At 33.8% G+C, this 19020-nt stretch overlaps 2 protein-coding genes and 1 long non-coding RNA gene across 4 annotated transcripts; 2 read left to right on the top strand and 1 right to left on the bottom strand.

Moving 5' to 3' along the window:
- Positions 1-41: 41 nt before the first annotated feature.
- Positions 42-2019, bottom strand: LOC128184464 (uncharacterized). The gene is made up of 3 exons (XR_008243737.1): positions 1914-2019; positions 911-1008; positions 42-459 (listed from the first exon to the last, which is right to left on the bottom strand). It is a non-coding gene; the product is annotated as an uncharacterized LOC128184464 (long non-coding RNA).
- Positions 1741-9263, top strand: LOC128184325 (uncharacterized). Of its 2 annotated transcripts, none has more exons than XM_052853869.1 (7): positions 1741-2043; positions 2188-2246; positions 2382-2721; positions 4027-4044; positions 5400-5484; positions 5910-6101; positions 6387-9263. In XM_052853869.1, the coding sequence occupies exons 3-7, from the start codon at positions 2382-2384 to the stop codon at positions 6610-6612; spliced, it is 861 nt and encodes a 286-aa protein (XP_052709829.1). In that variant the 5' UTR covers positions 1741-2043; positions 2188-2246; the 3' UTR covers positions 6613-9263. The 2 variants fall into 2 exon arrangements, with proteins under 2 accessions (XP_052709829.1, XP_052709759.1); XM_052853799.1 differs by having other exon boundaries at positions 1755-2043; positions 6264-9263.
- Positions 9264-18057: 8794 nt separating this feature from the next.
- Positions 18058-18726, top strand: LOC128191988 (uncharacterized). Its single transcript, XM_052864385.1, has one exon. It carries the CDS (start codon positions 18058-18060, stop codon positions 18724-18726), a length of 669 nt encoding a protein of 222 aa, XP_052720345.1.
- The last annotated feature ends 294 nt before the right edge of the window (positions 18727-19020 follow it).

The following is a 19020-nucleotide window of genomic DNA, read 5'->3' as shown; positions in this document are numbered from 1 at the left end:
AAATAGTCATTTAAAATTGTCAGATGGCGTTATTGTTTTTCACCTAAACAATAAAGGAAGTTTCAAACTAAATTGACTTAAATGAATAAGACCTTGTACTGGTGATTAAGATTAATTTTATTATTTACGTATATAAAATTAATTCAATAATAAAACACAAGTCAACAGAATATCAGCCAGACAGATAGACAGATATTTAAGTTAATATTTGACAGGAACAATAAAACAGTTCTATTTCTCTGTACATTTGGCCCCAAATAAAAGTTTGGATAACACCTTGATCTTCTTTTTTAAATCGCGCTCTTGTAGAATACTTTTTACACCAAAGTTCCGATCTCCCTTGAACGGAAGACTTAAAAAGTTCAAACCATATCCAGAGAACGCAAGACGTCTTGCTTTAGCCTTTGGAATTTTCTTTTCAAAAATTACAGATGTAAAGCAGGCTTCTAATTTCGTCACCTGAAATTGAAATGTGTTATTTTTTTCGACAATAACAGTGCAGTTTCTCTTCAAATAGCTGATATAAACTTTAAACATCTTATCTTTAAGACCCTATGTGCATCATACTAAGAATTTTCAAAATATCTAAAGCATAGTGGAACAGTTGAAAATTAAATTTTTTGCTAAACAAGTACGGGACATCTCTTTGATTTACGAAAATTTAAAAATCCCCGATTTATACTGGTGTTGTCTACCGTTTACCATGACGATTCGTGTGATTCTTCTATGAATAATAAGACAACCCTGTAATATCCCTTGCTTTTTGGTACATATCAATGTTATAATTCAAGTAACTCTTGCCATCATATGAAAAAAAGCTGTGCTATATCAGACGACCGAGACCATCCTATTGCTTCGTTGTCAAAAACAACAAATGTTTTTTTATGGGAGAGATTTGCAGATGACTCACTGTCTGGAGATGTTGGGCAACTGCGGTAGTCTGATTTATCTTTTTCTCCTTAACAGTCTTCACAAAGTCCTGTTGGTAATGTTTCCAAAATGAACAAACTACAATGTTGAAACAAAAGATATATATTCTCCACTTAATTTTTTTTTTAAAATTTAAAATCAGTATTACAAAGTGAATGTTTGAATAAGAATGTTATTATTTCTCTCCCTCTTTCTTTCTCTCTCCCCCTCTCACTCTCTCTCAGCTATTTATGAAGTATGAAATTTATAAAACATCTTAAATACATGGGCATTCATATGGAATACATTGTACTAAAGTCTTATAAAACTTAAGTGTTTATATAAGGGCCTTTGTTTTCAAGGGTTTATAATATAGATAAAGCCGAGTGTTCGTCTTCGTTCTTAATTTGGAATAATTAACACATTGCATTTTCGGAATTAGAAAATGTATTCTCTTATGTTATTCACAATTAACTTTGCTTTCTGAGTTGACATGTTTTATTTCCCCTTTAACAACATGCTAAATATTACAGGGGAAACTTCCTTTTCAAGTTTAGTAAAGTCCGTTTCGTTTCCATCATTTCTAAGCAATGGGATAAGCATGAACTGTGATCAGGTAAAAGAGCGGGTGTCTTATATCAGCATTCCAAATAATTTTCACGTGAGTTTAGATAAAGCCAGGCAAGATTACTTGATCTCCAGATTTCATATTAAATCGATGCTCTAAGCTTCAACTATTCAAGAAGCCATAAAAGAGCAATACATACGATATGGCGCGATGTGTACTCCCCCTCCGAGAAACTACATAAACTTAGTTAAATATATTTGTACTCCGTTTTAGAAACAAAACAGATATCAGTGAAATCATTTTTTCCCTAGTAAAATAATGAGCGCGTTATGTGATTAATTTTTATTAGTTTGAGGTTAAAAGTTATTCTGGTAAGAGAAAAATGACGTCAAAATATCAATTTATTTGGTAACAACAGGCGTTTGCCAATTTTTACCGCAATATGATTTAAATTCCTCTTCCTCTTATACATTTTCCTTACTTCACCACACATATTACAATTTGAGTTTTAAATTCTATTTTGCAACAGCAGTGAGGATCACATTTCATTTTTGAACAATCAAACTGTAAGTAAAAGTAATACAAATTAAATGATTGTTCGACAAATGTTCATTAAAACAATGGGCCTTGTTGAATAACTAAATCTTTCCCGGAAATAATTCACACCAATTACAAAGTGTCACAATATTTTTTATTTTTATCATTTTAAGCTGCAAAAGGGAAGTTGTTGTACGTTAGGAATTTTTGTTTGTTACATTATCAAGAAAAGGTATGTATAAAATTGCATCTTTTATAAAATAATAAGATGAAAGACACCCGTAAATTTGCATCAAATATTTCAGTTTTTAAGACAACTAGTTAAATATAATTATCAATGGACTTCAAAATATTTTTTATTAACCAGATGACTACAACAGATCAAACGAACTCCCTAAAAATGGAAACCACAACACCACAATCAAAAGTTGACACATCTAATGTCAAACACTGTCTAACGGAAGCGAACCACAATACAACGGAAGCGAACCACAATACAACGGAAGCGAACTGCAATACAACACAAGCCAACACAAGCCAACCCCATTACACCACAAGCGAACCGCAATCCACAACCAGTCTTATTTCATCTACCACAAACCAGAAGTCATCTAGTATTCCAGAGACTAGCTCGAAAACAACACTGTCTGTGAATCAAACAACAATTATCAGCAACACGTCGTCTACAATAGCTTCTCAACTACCAGGTGCAAATAGTCATTTATATTCTTTATCAAAGTACATTCAAGTTTAAATAAAACATGAATGTGAAATTAAACTGTATTCTTGATATTTTAGAACATGTACAAGTATTTTCGGCATATGCACTATTTCTCATTAACGTCAAATTCTCGCGAGGCTTTCCTAATTGAATTTTTAGCTTCAATATTCTCATGAATTTTATGTTTGGTTACTCATAAGTATGTGAAGAAAAAACCCATCAACATTAACATGAATTGACAGCAGAGTTGGGGTCATTTACTTTGAAATGTAATTTAATACTTTAAAGCTCCGAACATAATTTTCTCACAAACAAATATTTAATAACATAGAGTTGAGATGATTATTATTTTTTAGACACACAAAGCCCTTTTTATCAATTGTGATCTAATCTAATCAGGTTCTTTCATTGTTAATTGGCGATACAGTGTCTGTACTTGTAATACTTCAGTTTGATAAACTATCGTCTTTAAAATATAATTGTAACTAATGAGTGCCATTTCATTTTCAAATCCTTTCGAGATTTCGTGTAAGTATATAATGATGTTTACATACATGTACCGGCACCTACAATAGTTTATTGTAATAAAATATACTCATCATATCATAATATACATCACATCGCCATCACACGATATCTTTGGCTGGTTTTCCATTACTGTTACGTCAACCTGACTTTAAAGATTGATGGTCCAAAATAATATTTTTCATTCTTTTTTATCTTGCTGTCGGACCAATAACATCTCAGTATAAAATGATTTATCACAACAAGCTATATATTTTGAAAATGTATCAGCGGTGTTTTTCTAGTCCCGTCTGACCCCCTCAATATTTAATGGTTTTTAGATCTTTGTCATTTATTGGAATAAATGGCCTATTTTCATCTTCAACTATGTTATGTGTTCCTATTTTCATCAAAAAATCTAGTGCAGTCTAAATCTAGTGCAGTCTCTTAATAACAAAGGAACAAAAAAGATTTTTTACTGGTATATTGAACTTATGTAAACAAAAACAGGACACGAGCCTTGTTTACATGACGAAGAATTGTATGCTCTGTATCTTGCTTACAATTCATCGACTGGCACCCAAATTTAATTTGATAAAAAGAAATACATTTTTAAAGCATTGTAAATAATAAAAACAGAAAAATAAAATTTGACTAAAATCGTGACCATGCCCCTTTAAAGCTCCGAACATAATTTTCTCACAAACAAATATTTAATAACATTCAGTTTGATAAACTATCGTCTTTAAAATATAATTGTAACTAATGAGTGCCATTTCATTTCCAGATCCTTTCGTGCTTTCAAGTAAGTATATAATGATGTTTACATACATGTACCGGCACCTACAATTGTTTATTGTAATAAAATATACTCATCATATCATAATATACATCACATCGCCATCACACGATATCTTTGGCTGGTTTTCCATTACTGTTACCTCAACCTAACTTAAAGATTGATGGTCCAAAATAAACCTCTATTTTTCATTCTTTTTTATCTTGCTGTCGGACCAATAGCATCTCAGTATAAAATGATTTATCACAACAAGCGCTCCGCAATAATTATTCAAAAAATATCTTCTTGTTGCTTGCAAGAGAATGTGACAAATGGTTGACAGGGAGATTGTGTATTGCATTTGTTTGTAAATTCAAATTCCCTATATCACGTATTAATGCTAATATTCTTTAATTTACATATTTAGTAACATGTTGATATAACATTGTGTAAACAGGTGTAATAAGCAAACAAATAATTCACAGACAATATTCAAGTAATATGATTATCAAATTCAAATTGACACCTTTTGAATATGCATAACAGTATAATATGCATATTTCAGAAATAAAATGCTCAAATATTTATATAGTGATGTAAATTTCCGTCCTTCCTTGACAATGTGTACCCTGTGTTTAATTTGGTCAGGGCTATATACAACGTGCAAAACAATGGCAGGGCATTTGAGTTTGATAATAAGCTTTCACACACACAACCCCCCCCCCCCATATATATATAAGGAATAAGGAATCATTCTTTGAGTATTATGAGGTCATGCGCGGATCTAGAGGGGGGGGGGTCGGGGGGGGGGGGGGTCCCGACCCCCCCTGGAAAATGAAAATTTATTAAATTTACATAGTAAAATTATCGCGAAAATATGCCTCGGACCCCCCCTGGCAAACACAATTATCCTTCGGACCCCCCCCCCCCCTGGAAAAATTTTCTGGATCCGCGCATGGAGGTGATAATTTTGGTCGGGGCGTGATCAAATCCAATAAAGCCCGAAGGGCTTCATGATAGATTGGATCACGCCCCGACTGAAATTATCACCTCATAATATTCAAAGAATGATTCCTTATTACTTATATTTATATATTTTTAGGCCATCGTACGATTAAATCTTTAAATATAAATAAGCAAACCCCGCCGGCGCCTCATTTTGGCGTCATTTGTATTATGGGTTATATAGTACAAAATCGATACGTATATATATATATGTTAAGGAAATTAAATGTAATGAAGTTCTGGTCACACCATTTTGTCACAAAATGTTTTATAACATAATAGATAGCTACTCAAATAATAAGTTTAAAATGATTCGTTGCTATTACACTGTAGTTTATGTATGGTTCTTAAAAATCTGAAATACACATCTTTTACAGTCCTTTCTGTTGCGGTAATGGGAGTGATTGTCATATGCGTGTGCATATTATCTATCCGAGCTTTTTATAAACAGCGACGTTCGAGGTGAGTTTCGTTTCAATTGCCACTTATGAAATAAGAGTTATACAATTAAACAAATAGGAAATACTTTAAGGTCGTATGGGACGTCTTTTCCTATCGAAATATACAATAAAATCAAGTATCATTTTTTTGTTTTCCCCCTATAAATTGTTACCTAACGGTGTTATAAGTTGGAGCGTAAACTACTGATCTGTTAGTCATGAGTTAAAATCCCACAGGGGCCTATATATTTTTCTATTTCAAAAATTGTTTAAAACATATATTTGATCAAATAATGTAATAAAAACTTAAAAATTCCCAACCAGTGAAAGCATTATGATTATAATGACCTTTTATCCGCGTTAATATCAAAGGTGTTCCAAGCCACATTAACTTGTTTCCTTTCTTACAAGTAGGATAGACTACCAGTCATTTTTGTTTGGTTGCAGTGTTTACAAAGAGAAGAAAGACGCAATTCCTTTGGAAACGGGAGAGGCCAAAATTTCAGCAACAGCAGTATTGTACGATGCCATTGAACCTGAGATTGAACTCACTTTTATTTCGCATTTAAGAAGAACCAATGAAGAGAACGAAACAAAGACTACCGGGAACAAACAAATGATTGACAGCGATTTAAATTCGTAAGTAGAATGTCCGAACAGCGTGTAGGATAAGATGTTTGTTAACAAACCCAATCTGAATGAATGAATGAAAATCAAGAAAACACTGTAAAATAATAGTTTGAAAACTTTTCCTTTTCAATTAGAATAAAAGATTGTCAGATATTTTTGTTTTTGTTTCAGTGTCAATAGAGAGACGAAAGACAAACTTACTAAGGAAATAAAAGAGACTAAGTTTAAAAAACCAGCAGTGCTATACGATGAAATTGAACCAAATAAAGAAGTCAGTTTTCTTTTACCATTTAGGGGAACAGACGTAGAACAGGAACTAGAAACTACACAGAACCAACAAATAATTGACAGCGATACGAATCTATACGTGGATTGCCCGAACAATGTGTACGACAAAATGTTTGTTAGCAGATCCCATGTGAATGAAAATCAAGGAAATGTTTACCATAAAGTAGATTTAAGAAATAACCGATACAGCCTGGTAAAGCCCATTGGTACTGAAACATCATCCCCAAAATAAACCAACCCTTCTCTGTGTATTGACATGACAGAATGGATTGCTTTCTGCACCAGGATCTACTTGATCCCGTTTGTTATACTGGTTCGTGGGCTGCCATTGAAAATTTTTTGTAAATATTTTAATGCATCTAAATTTGAAGTTCTTTATTGCAGTTAAAACGATTTCATTGCATGATCTACCATTTTGCCAAATTCTGCAATATTGCAAAATGAGATGGTCTTCTGAGGAGACAGGTTTTTGTCACGGAAAATAAGAGGAACGTTACCATAAACTACGGCAATGTTAACATTCGCTCGTTTAATAAAATTAATTTGCTAACAAGAACAATATGAAAAATTGAAATACTAATAACATTGGAACTAATGTTATCACTCGTTTTTTTAAATTATCAATATGTTTGATTTAGTATTTTGAATAAGGTTCATTTGGTAGCTCTTTTGGTGACTGTCATAACAGTTTCCCAATTAGAATACAACATTTCTTTTCACAAATGCATAACGTTCGTCATATTCATGACTTTTTATATATCACAAGTACAAAACTGAAATTTGTTTTACACTCTAGATCTTCTTTCCAGAGAAATCAACATTGATTTAACTATTTTAAACCCATATGGAGAAATGGTGTACATTTTACTAATTTGCATAGCGGCCATATTGTTATCACAATGGCGATTTTCAATACAATATAGAATATATAGAGAGGAATGAGAAAAATCACAAATTTAAAAAAATAAGTATTTCGGAAATATTTTCTCCTCATTTGGTTTTGTAATTTACTTCATCCGGGATTGGAATATTCTTGTTTTGTTTACATTGGATATTGAGATGGCGGTTCCTTTTGAACTTGAGAAATCAAAGCGGGGCGTTGTATGAATAAAGTGTGTTTTAGTGATGAATGACGTCATGAAGGGATTTTGAAATTATTTTTTAAATACTTACCATTCATAGGTAAAGTAGTTTCTCATATCTTTACAAAGTTTACATTGCAAACTAGTTGTGTCAGAAATATTGACTCAAAAAAGTCTTGTCGGTTCCTTTTACTTTCAATTTAGCATTTTCAAGACTTTCTCAGTAAGCTATCGGAATTGCAACTAGGCATTTAGGCTTTATTCTGAATCATTAGGCATATTGCATTATCGTTATAAATTGAATGAAATTTTTCAGTTTATAATTCTGTTCTGTTTCAAGCTGATATTTTTAGCCGTTTCTTTATTTACTTATTTTAGCTGGTATGGTCCTAATTTTAGATTATCTATAATGGTTGGATAGAGAGGTATTCAAAGTGAATTTGAAGTGTGAATCACTGATTGTGGTGACAAAAACATACAAAGATAATCTATGCATTGCCCCAACACATGTTCTCATTCAAAAGAATGAAAGTTTTGACGTAATCATACAAATTTCATACATAAAAAATACGTAATTTTCATTCGAAAGGGAGACAATTTGAAGACAAATATTAATGAGAACAGTGTTATGATGATGATGATGAGTTAAATATTATGACCGGTCCTGTTAGCATTCCGTGCGGTACATTTCGTTGTGATAAAGACACAGTATTATATGCTGTGCTTTCTTCTGTCAAATATTTACTTAACAGTGGACAGTTGAGAAAGAAATCAATGTGGAACAAAATATGTAAAGTTTTGGAAGGAAAAGGACATATAATGACAGATGCACAATGTGAGGGGCGTAGAAAATCCTTTTGAGGATTTCCTAGGGGATTAAAAAATGTGCATGATTATAATAAGAAATCAGGAAGGAATCTCAAATATTACCCATATGATAAAAAGAGTTGGCTTTCATGGCTGAAAAGCCAAACATTGCAGAGTCCTTTGTTGACGTGTTCTCTGGTAGTGGTAATTCAAAAGCTTCAAAGCCTTTCACTGCAAGTGAAACTGCAACAGCAACAAAATTTAACTGAAAATTAGTCTGATGCCGAATAAGAAAATTCATGTAGTAGTGCTTCTAAGAAGATAAAAAAGGAATCTTTTGAATATGAGCCAAAATAGAGAAAAAGGTCAAATGAAGTTGGTGAAGTTCTTAAAAAATTTCATTGACACCCAACGGAAAAGGTATGATGACGAGTGTCAAAGGAAGGAGGGCATGCACAATGAACACATGGAAATCTTTGGCGGTTTCCTTGAGTTTCTTAAAAAAAGGAGCCAATGATGCAAAAAAGTAGAAAGGTTTACATGTTCGAAACATTGAATACTGACCTTTTCAAAAATCGGTCATCTTTTATAATACATCGCCTTTGACTTAACTTATAGAGTGTATCTATCCAACCAATGCTGATTTGTCGGTAGTGATTTTTCCCCTTCATATTTGCTCATTTTTTTTTAAAAGAACACAAGATTACAACTAAACTCTCAGTCTGTATATAGTGGCATGTAAAAATGTGATCATTAGAATCTTGAACCCCCCCCCCCTCCAATTTTTTTGGTTTCAACTGACGATTATTAGTATTAAAATCTATACTTTTCTGTCATACTTACATAATTATATTTGTCTTGTTTGTATTGAAAGCAAGTGCATTTTTGTTTGGTTTCAAATTTTGTATCTGTCACATCTATTATTACAAATTTATGTTTTACAGATACTGATGTTTGCAAGATATGCATGGAATATGGAAATAAATAAAATTGAATCTGCATTTGTCGAGTGTGGCCACACGATGGCATGTAGAGGTTGTGCCAGCAAACTTAAAATCTAAAATCTTGTCTAGTATGCAGGTCTGAAATACAACAGTTATATTTACTATGTGTAAATGTACTATAGTTTAAACAAAATATGTTCTCGCTTTGAAAATTAGAAAAGATGACTATTAAAACTAGAGGTACTGTGAGCAAGCTCACAATTGATACCCCCGCTAAGATAAAAATCATAATGCGTGTAATTTTCCAATTATAGAAATTATTGGATGAATCTATTTCACCGTCTATTTTCTTTAAACAACAACTGCTCTATTTTTTTTAAAACTGTTGGCCATAAGCAATATTTGTGTGAAGTAAGAACATTCAATGCTTCTCCATAAGAAAGATAATGACCGGACACAAATTTTGCACTTTTTCTGCCAGTGACCTTGACCTTGCCCAAATGACCTTGGGTCAAGGTCATGATACATCCTTTGGTCCTAAGCAATATTTGTGTGAAGTTAGAACATTCAATGCTTCTCCATAAGAAAGATGATGACCGGACACGAATTTTGCACTATTTTTCCCAACGACCTCGACCTTGCCCAATGACACACCCTTAGGTCATAAGCAATCTTTGTGTGAAGTAAGAACTTCCAATGTTTCTCCATTAGAAAGATATGGACCGGACACGAATTTTTGTATGTTTTCTGCCAGTGACCCTGAACTTGCCCGAATGACCTTGGGTCAAGGTCATGACACACCTTTAGGTCATAAGCAATCTTTGTATGAAGTAAGAACTTCCAATGTTTCTCCATAAGAAAGATATGGACCGACACGAATTTTGTATTTTTTCTGCCAGTGATCTTGACCTTGCCCGAATGACCTTCGGTCAAGGTCATGACACACCCTTAGGTCATAAGTAATCTTTGTGTGAAGTAAGAACTTCCAATGTTTCTCCATAAGAAAGATATGGACCGGACACGATTGCACAGACAGACGGACGGACGGACGGACGGACAGACAGACGGACAAGGTGATTCCTATATATCCCCCCAAACTTCGTTTGCGGGGGGGGGGGGGGTATAATTAAGACAGAAATTCTCTATTTAAATTCACAGTTAATTTTGTATGTTTTTATCATAAAACATTTTAAAAAGTAAAATTTTCCAGAACTGTAATTTTAAAATGTGATATACAAAGTGTAATCAGTAATGCATTATTGATTTTTTGGGAGTTGATTTTAATAAACTCTCCTCTGCAGTTACGCTGGCAAACCGAAAGTGAAACAGTGTTTGGACCTAAGCACAAATCATCATCGCTGACAAGACTTAATTCTTGAAAATAATAGAAAAATTCGATGTAATGTATGCTGAAGCATTGTTTTTCAAGGAAAGTTATAAAGTTAAGCTATAAACATTTTGAAAATAGTAAGATTTTATATAATAAGAACAATTTAGATATTTTTGTAGTCTCATGTGTTCCTACGCCAGAGTGTTATTAGGTCTCGTTCCACCAGACGCTCGGCTGTCTCTGTGAATCTCCAACAAGCAGGGAGGCTCTCCCGCTTGTCGGAGATTAATGGAGACAGCCGAGCTTTTGGTTGAACGAGACTAGAGTTCGATATTAATAGTGCTTGGAGCCATACGATTTTTAGAATTGTTTCGCATAGTTTGAAATCTATCTTTAAATATTACACAACATGATTCATATGGGGTTTCTCGAAATTCTTGTCAGAAAAGCCTAAACATTCATACATTAAAGTTCGTAATTCAAATACAGACTAGAAACTAATTGCCATGCAAGATTAGTTGATTGTAAAATAAATGTTAATCGATAAAATCAACTCACCTCAGTACTCCAGTACTTTGATTTTACAATGGGACATTATGAACACATTCTTTGCACTTTATTTGTAGTTCAGTAGTGCCATTTTTACATTCTTTACGTAATTTTTTTGTTTGTTATATGAGAGAAAATACCCGATTCCTCATTTCTATGATTATCTATCTATCTATCTATCTATCTATCTATCTATCTATCTATCTATCTATCTATCTATCTATCTATGTGTTATATCAGAGAAAATACTCGATATCTTCTTTAGATAGATATTGTTTTGTTATATCAGAGAAAATACTCAATTTCTCGCTGATACTTTGTTTGATAAAACTATGGTACATATACATCGATTTTTGTTGAAAATTTTCATTTTGATTAAAGGTTGATTAACTTAACCTATATTTTCCTGCTTAATACACTGTCTGAAGTGTTATTTAAAATAACAAATCAAAAATCTAATCTGTACTTGATCGTTCATGTCAATATTATATACAGGGTTATTTTAATTTGACCCTTTGAACATTCACCAATCAACTGTCAGAAAAAAACCCTTGTATACAGTAATCATATTAAGAGTTTAAATCGGCATGGATTAATGACGCTTTAATGAGTTTTTTCAAACAACATATAAATGTTACAAAATTATGTCTTTGTAATTTAAAAGAACGTTTTGAATTACATTTGCAGACAAGAAAGAAATCTGTAAAAAGGAAACATGACAATGAAAAACTGTCAACTATCTCAAATATCCATAAAACGAAATACAAATTCAAAGCAGAGCATACAAATACATGGACCTCTAAAAAGATAGAGATGGTATCAGGTGCCTAGGAGGAGTACATGTAAGCATCAACACTTCCTAAGTTCAAAGACTGTTTGCAATATTATCGCGTTTGGCATTTGCTTCCGCATTTCCACCTGCCTGATTTATCGGCAGAGGATTATGATTTACCGCATTTTCATCTTCGAAGTAGTCTATCATTTCATCTTCGTTCAGAATGCAAATATTGTGTAGAATGCAGCAAACAATTATAATTAAGTCAACAGCAGTTTCAACTTTGTGAGTGTCTACATTTTGTAATCTTTGTACACACGAAATGCAACCGTTACTCGTGTAATTGAGAAAGCACGTATTATAGTGGCGTTGAGTTGGGGTTTAATGTCCATTATCTCTGTAAGACGTCAGTAGCCAATCCTTGAGACGATATGCAGCATCCCCTATAATGTGAGCACCTCGAGGGTCCATTTATCCAGAGATCAGATGTTCTCGACATCCTTGCATCATGACAACTGCTAGCGCTACATGTACCTGAAACAACATGTGTAATTCGAGAATCTTCCCTACATACTACCTGCAAAATCACAGAGTGGTACCCTTTTTGATTGACATATTATCTGGGTGTTGCTTTTACTATAATGGAGAATCAAACAAGCGACCGCAAAATCAAAAACAACTACGTGTTAAATTACCACTAGGCCTTACATTTTCAATATACATGTATGTACATGTTCATGTAGCTATATGCATTGATGTGTCAGTAATTGAAATATTTGTCTCATTTAAGTACGAAGACCACGTAAAACCAAAATGAAACTAATGTTATCGCGAACTATGATTCCCGTTAAACAATTTTTATTGGGTTCTTTTCGTACCATGTGGTTTAAATACTATTCAACTTTATTGCATACTAACTATTTTTTATAATTTAAATAGCTTTCACAAAACATAGTGTCGTGTAAGATAACTAACATAACTAAGACTCGTATAAGTATTTTTTAAATTTGCGTTTCTTTAAATGTATTTTAACTAAATACATGTATTGCATAATAGTGAAAATGTTTTATGTTAGCAAAAGCGCTACAGTTTAGACGAAATATTAACTGCAGGATACCTCTTTTCTTTAGAGCATATTTTGATTTTTTAAAAACTGTAAAAAAGCAATGCCTTACTGAAAAGATTAAGTCATGTATACTTTTGAAAATAAATGTATGACTATTCCGAAAGAAGTATTCCAAGTGACAGAGATTTAATTACAAATTAAACTGCGTACATAAAAAGGATGCATTTAATTAAAAGTTTACATTTGATAAATATCAATTTTGAATACAAGTCATTAAGACAGTTCTTTACAATTTAATGTAACAATATCTGTTATTAACATAAATCACATTATACGTTACATTATGAGTATGCAATAAGGAAAGAAAAAGTGATTGAAAACACTTAAAAGGGGCATGGTCACGATTTTGGTCAAAACTTATTTTTCCGATTTTAAATGAATCATAAAGGAATTTTTAATAGGTACCAAAATTTGATTGTCATTTGTTGAGTAATAAGCGAGTAACAGAGCTTGAAATTCTTCGCTATGTAAACAAAGCGTTTGTTTACAGTATGAACGCTGAAGTAAAAATTTCAGTTTTAAACCTAAAACGAATGTTTTAAACGTTGGGAACTGTTTATCTATGCCTAAAATAAATAGAAAGATAGACAAATAAGCTGGAAAAAAGATTTTTACTGGTATATTGAAACTACGTAAACAAAAACAGGGCACGAGCCTTGTTTACCTGGCAAAGAATTGTTAGCCCTGTATCTTGCTTATAACTCTACGAATGACTCTCAAATTTTATTTGATCATTAGAAATGCATTTCTAAAGCATTGTAAATAATAAAAACATTAAAATAGAATTTGACCAAAATCGTGACCATGTCCCTTTAATAAACCGGAAGACATTAAATAACATAACGCTGAAGTAATCTTTTAGAATACAGTATATGTATATGTACTACCTAATTGATATGTGTTAGCAGTATTTCTCTGTACTGCGCGTATGAAGGAAAAAGGAATTATATTGTACCAACGTGGTTTTGAGTGAAATAAACAGTTATATTCAAAAGTCATATTTATTGAAAACATAATAACATGCACTAAAATATAGTTCTTAAAATATTATAATTGCCCTGCAAAAAATTGCAATGAAATAAAAGACGCTAAAATATTCATTTAAAAAAAATATTCGAACAGAATCCAGGTTCTCAATTTCTATTCAATATTTCTAAGAAATAAAAAACAGTTCCTTTATCTTTAAGGCAGAATTTTTCAACATTTTGCGAAATACTGCAGTCATTACAGAACTATCTGTAGCTAAGAATTAGTTGTGTGGAAACCTGCAACTATGCATAAAAGAGAATCAATATCGACAATAGAATTTCTGAACATCTTTCAGCAAGTGTACTGTCAATACAGTACGCATTATTATAGCATTGAATGATTCATTTTTGACGTCGTCGTGTCAATAACTGCCGTCAGGTGAGCAGACAAATTGAATAACGCGCGTTAGCGCGTTATGATAATTTGTCTGCTCACCTGACGGCAGTTATTGACACGACGACGTCAAAAATAAATCATTCAATGCTTATATTTACATTCCCTTACTGAAGAAATCAATTGTTTACTTAAATAAATCTATATAAAGTGCAGATCATGGAGGGAGTGAATAAGTAACAGCAAGAACAGCTGTTTTGTAAAACCGGTTTAAACTGGTTTTCACATAGACTGTTGAGATGAGATCGACGAGCATGAAAATATAATCCATGATAAATAACTCTTGAAATGTTGCTTTTAACAACAAAATCAATTTTTTTGTTGAATAATTATAAAACATGGTGTTTTGACAACATTCATGAAATACATTTTTTAACCGATAACATAGAAATCACTGTTTGAGAACTACTTATGTAAATAACTAGTAAATTCATACGCAGTGAATAGGAGTTGCATTTAGAGGCATTTAAACATCACGGAATTTAATGGAAAAACACAGTAGAATGTAAATATATAATTTTGTTTGGTGATATGTACAGATATTTGATTGGAGTGGTCATAATGGCACTCGGGAACTACCACGCTACCGCTTCTTTGTGTCATGACGGGCGACTGCATCTGTATTTCGGAGTTATACTTCCATTATGTCCTTAGAATTAATATAAGCAAAGCAAACCCTGATATGGATAAAATATGTGAACAGCAGCAGAACGAAACCGAGTTAGTTTTAACAGCAGCTTACTCCCTTGGTTTTTTTTCCTCCCATAAATCAGATAAAAAAAGTAAGCAAAAGTTTTCTGTGGTATATAATGCAAGGTGTGTGTAAAATTGTTGTACCAAACAAAGTTTACAAAATGCCTTGCGAAAACTTCAATAAAAGATAATTCGTTTAATTTTACACAAAACCCGTTATTTTATCAACAAATTCATAGACGCTACCCAAATTAAGTCCGTTTAGTCGATGCCATGCTTGGGTTAACTGATGTCAACAGAGAGAAAAAGACGCATTTACTATGGAAACAGGAGAGGCTAAGTGTACAGCAACAGTAGTAATATTGTACCTGAAATTGAAGATTGAAATCAATTTTGTATCACCAACAAAAAAAAATAAGATTTTTTTTCTTTATATGCGTGAAAAAAAAACACACCCCAATGATCAGCAATGAGTTCTATATAGTACCAGCACCTGCGGTCTGATACACTGTAACATGGGTTTTTGGACTTAAGGCTTGCTTTTTTTATTTTTAGGGGTATTTTTTGAGTATACTCTACTACATGTAATAATGTATTCGATTTGTACACAGACGGAGTTATCGATACTTTGATATCAGTGTTAAGGAAGACGGAGTTATCAATACACTGATATCAATAAATATGATATGAATAAATACATGCCAAATATAGTTTATTCCAGTATTTAATTTTTTAATTAAAAATTATTTCTGAAAATATTTTTTTAATTATTTTATATCTTTTTAAATATTTGGATAAAATTCATAGAGTAACATATAGTCATTTAAAGTACTTACTAATGAAAAAAATGACAATAACAAACTGTCAACCATCTCAAAAATCCATAAAACGAAATACAAATTCAAAGCAGAGCAACAAGGACCTCTAAAAAAGGTAGGATCAGGTGCCATGAAAGAGTGAGTATCCTCTGCTGACCGGTCACACCCGCCGTGTTCCCTATGTCATATCGGTAAAAATGTCTTAATCGGGGAAAGATGTCATAATTTGGGGAAAATTTCATAATCGGGAAAAAAGGAGAAAAATCTGTGGACAATTCAGTATTCAATCAATAATCCAGAGCAGAGCAATCACGGACCTCTAAAAAACCTCAGAGGCAGGATCAGGTGCATAGGAGGAGTGAGCATTCTCTGCCGACCGGTCACACCCGTAGTATGCTCTTTGTCGCAATCGGGAAAAAAACGGAAAAGTCCGTAGACAATTAGGTTATTAATTAGGGTCTAACAATTTGTATGAAAAACGTCAGTCAGCATAGAATTCATTGGAAGATTGTATTAGCTGACAAGGTCGTTGTATCGACCATAAAACTTACGAAAAGATGACTTCAAAGGAGACTGTTGATAGTCCTGTGTTATCAACTTGTTTGTCAGTAGCTTGCTTCGTCTTAAAAACTTCATACGAAGAGCATGCCATTGTGTGTCGAATTAACTGAGAGACAAAAACACCAAATGCAGGTGAAGAAGGTATATTGCTACATAAGTAAGGAAAGTTGACTATTGAAAAATTGAAGTCATGGCGTTTATCATAAAGTTTTGTTGTTAGATTACCATCAATGTCCATTTCCAGTAAAATATCCAAATATGAAACAGAAGAAGCAGAGTCAGTGGTATCTTTAATTTTATTTCAAGTTCACGGGGATATATCGAGTCGACGTAAGTATGGAAATAACAATTATTAATTGTTTAAAAAACTTCTATGACGTCATCTATTGTATTTAGTCAACGTTTATTTTCACTATTCAATCAACAGTTGTTGAATATATAAATATCCAACTGATTGGCAATTGGATAATTTTAATATCCAACCGCCCATCAATTTGATATTTAAATATCCAACAGTGCATAAAACAAATATAAATGACAAAATGTTGAAACGTGTATTTCCAACATATATCCAAATTTATTACACAGAATCTTGTTATCCATATTTATATCCGATAAGCCACGAATGAGATTTCAGAAGTAATATCTCCTTTTCATAATTTTGATAGATTTGGGATCATATATAAATCACTTCCATAAACACTTTTAGACTTCTTCTTTGAACCTTGAACCATATCAATCCTTTTCCTTAGTTTTAACAATATAGGGAATATTGTCGCAATATGACTTCATACGACCCCTTTCAAAGATTTTAACAAATCATCGTCTGTTAACTTTCGTCAAATTTTTTATTTGTCCTTTCTCCTTGCAAGTCTAAAATATCATTCAAACGATATCCGTGTCTTTCCCGGTAGTGTAGACCTCTATAAACATTTAATGTACTTTGCATTAAAAAAAATCATCATCTAAATTTAAGTCTGCTCAGTACAGCGGACTGGATTACTAAAGCCCCTTTTCCATTTGGCGCACGACCTCTTTACACCACTTTGCGATCGAAATTTTTGGGCTTTGCGCGAGCTCTCGCATACGTTGCACGAGCCCTCGCGTACGTTCCACGAGCTCTCGCATTCGTTGCATACGTTTTACTGGTCGCATCAAGTCTCCTCTGAATAGTGGACATGCACACTATTCAGACGCGACCCAACGCATTCAAAATTTTCGCAGTGCAACGCCCGAACATTAGTACGACACTTTACAACGTTTTGTGTACTCGCAAGAGTGAGGCATGATTTATAAACATCGTAAGATAAATCGCTGGTGTTAATGCGTCTGTTTTGCGACCGTGAGACTGTTGCTCAACGTGTCTCATGTAATCTTGCAACGTTTTACTATCACTGCACGATTTATAAGTTTCAGTTTGTCATGCTTTGCCACTTGTACATATACACTGTATAGTCATATTTGTTTTAGACCTTTATTGACCATGGATGCTGCTGCACCAATACCTCCCCGCCGTTTGCTAGGTTTGCTGAATATCCGAGCATAACTCCAAGAACACCAGCAAAGAGATATGGCCGTGCTGCCGTTACTTATTCGTCGTCGACAAAGGTATGAAAGACAAAGAAGACGTTGGTGGGTCAAGCCATGGATTGAAAGGCGCATGTTATTTGGCCAATATCACACATTGATGACGGAGATAGAGAGAGAATGCCAGGGGAACTTTGTGAACCACGTGAGAATGCCACCAGCCATGTTCTACGAGCTACTGCAGCGTATTACTCCAAGAATCCAGAAAAGTGAACGTTACGGACGGCCACTAGAGCCTGGACTGAAGCTGGCCATCACCCTCAGGTATATAGTGACAGGGAATAGCTACAAGAGCCTCCAGTATTCTTTCCGTGTTGCCCACAATACCATAGCATTGCTCATCCCAGAAGTGTGCCAGGCCATGATCGACGAGTATCAGAACGAAGTATTTGCCTTTCCAACTAACCAAGAAGAGTGGCGAGAAGTAGCACAGAAGTTTGGTGAAATATGGAATTTTTACCACACCTGCGGAGCTCTGGACGGAAAACATGTTGCCATAAGAAACCCAAGTCGGTCTGGTACCCTTTACTACAACTACAAGGGGTTCTTCAGCCTTTTGGCCTTGGTCGACGCCAATTACAAGTTTCTTTGGGCCGACGTTGGTACTCAGGCTCCTCATCAGACGCCCAGATTTTCAACAATGGCCCACTGAGAAATGGACTGGAAAATAACACTCTTTGCCTGCCAGACCCAGAGCCCCTGCCACATGATGACAGACCTACCCCGTATTTCTTAATAGGAGACGACGCATTCCCCCTCAGATCTTGGATTACTCAAACCGCAACATGAACAACAAAGAAATGATCTTCAACTACCGTCTGTCCAGGGCTTGTCGTGTGGTAGAGAACACCTTTGGCATCCTTGCACACCGCTGAAGATGCATGCTGGGAACGATGCAGCAGGATCCAGACCGAGTCAAGCTCATCGTCATGGCAGCCATATGCCT

Source organism: Crassostrea angulata, chromosome 1 (genome assembly GCF_025612915.1).
Source record: "Crassostrea angulata isolate pt1a10 chromosome 1, ASM2561291v2, whole genome shotgun sequence".
NCBI classification, from domain to species: domain Eukaryota; kingdom Metazoa; phylum Mollusca; class Bivalvia; order Ostreida; family Ostreidae; genus Magallana; species Magallana angulata.
The sequence above is the reverse complement of the archived record's forward strand: the minus strand, read 5'-3'. Positions and strand labels throughout refer to the sequence as shown.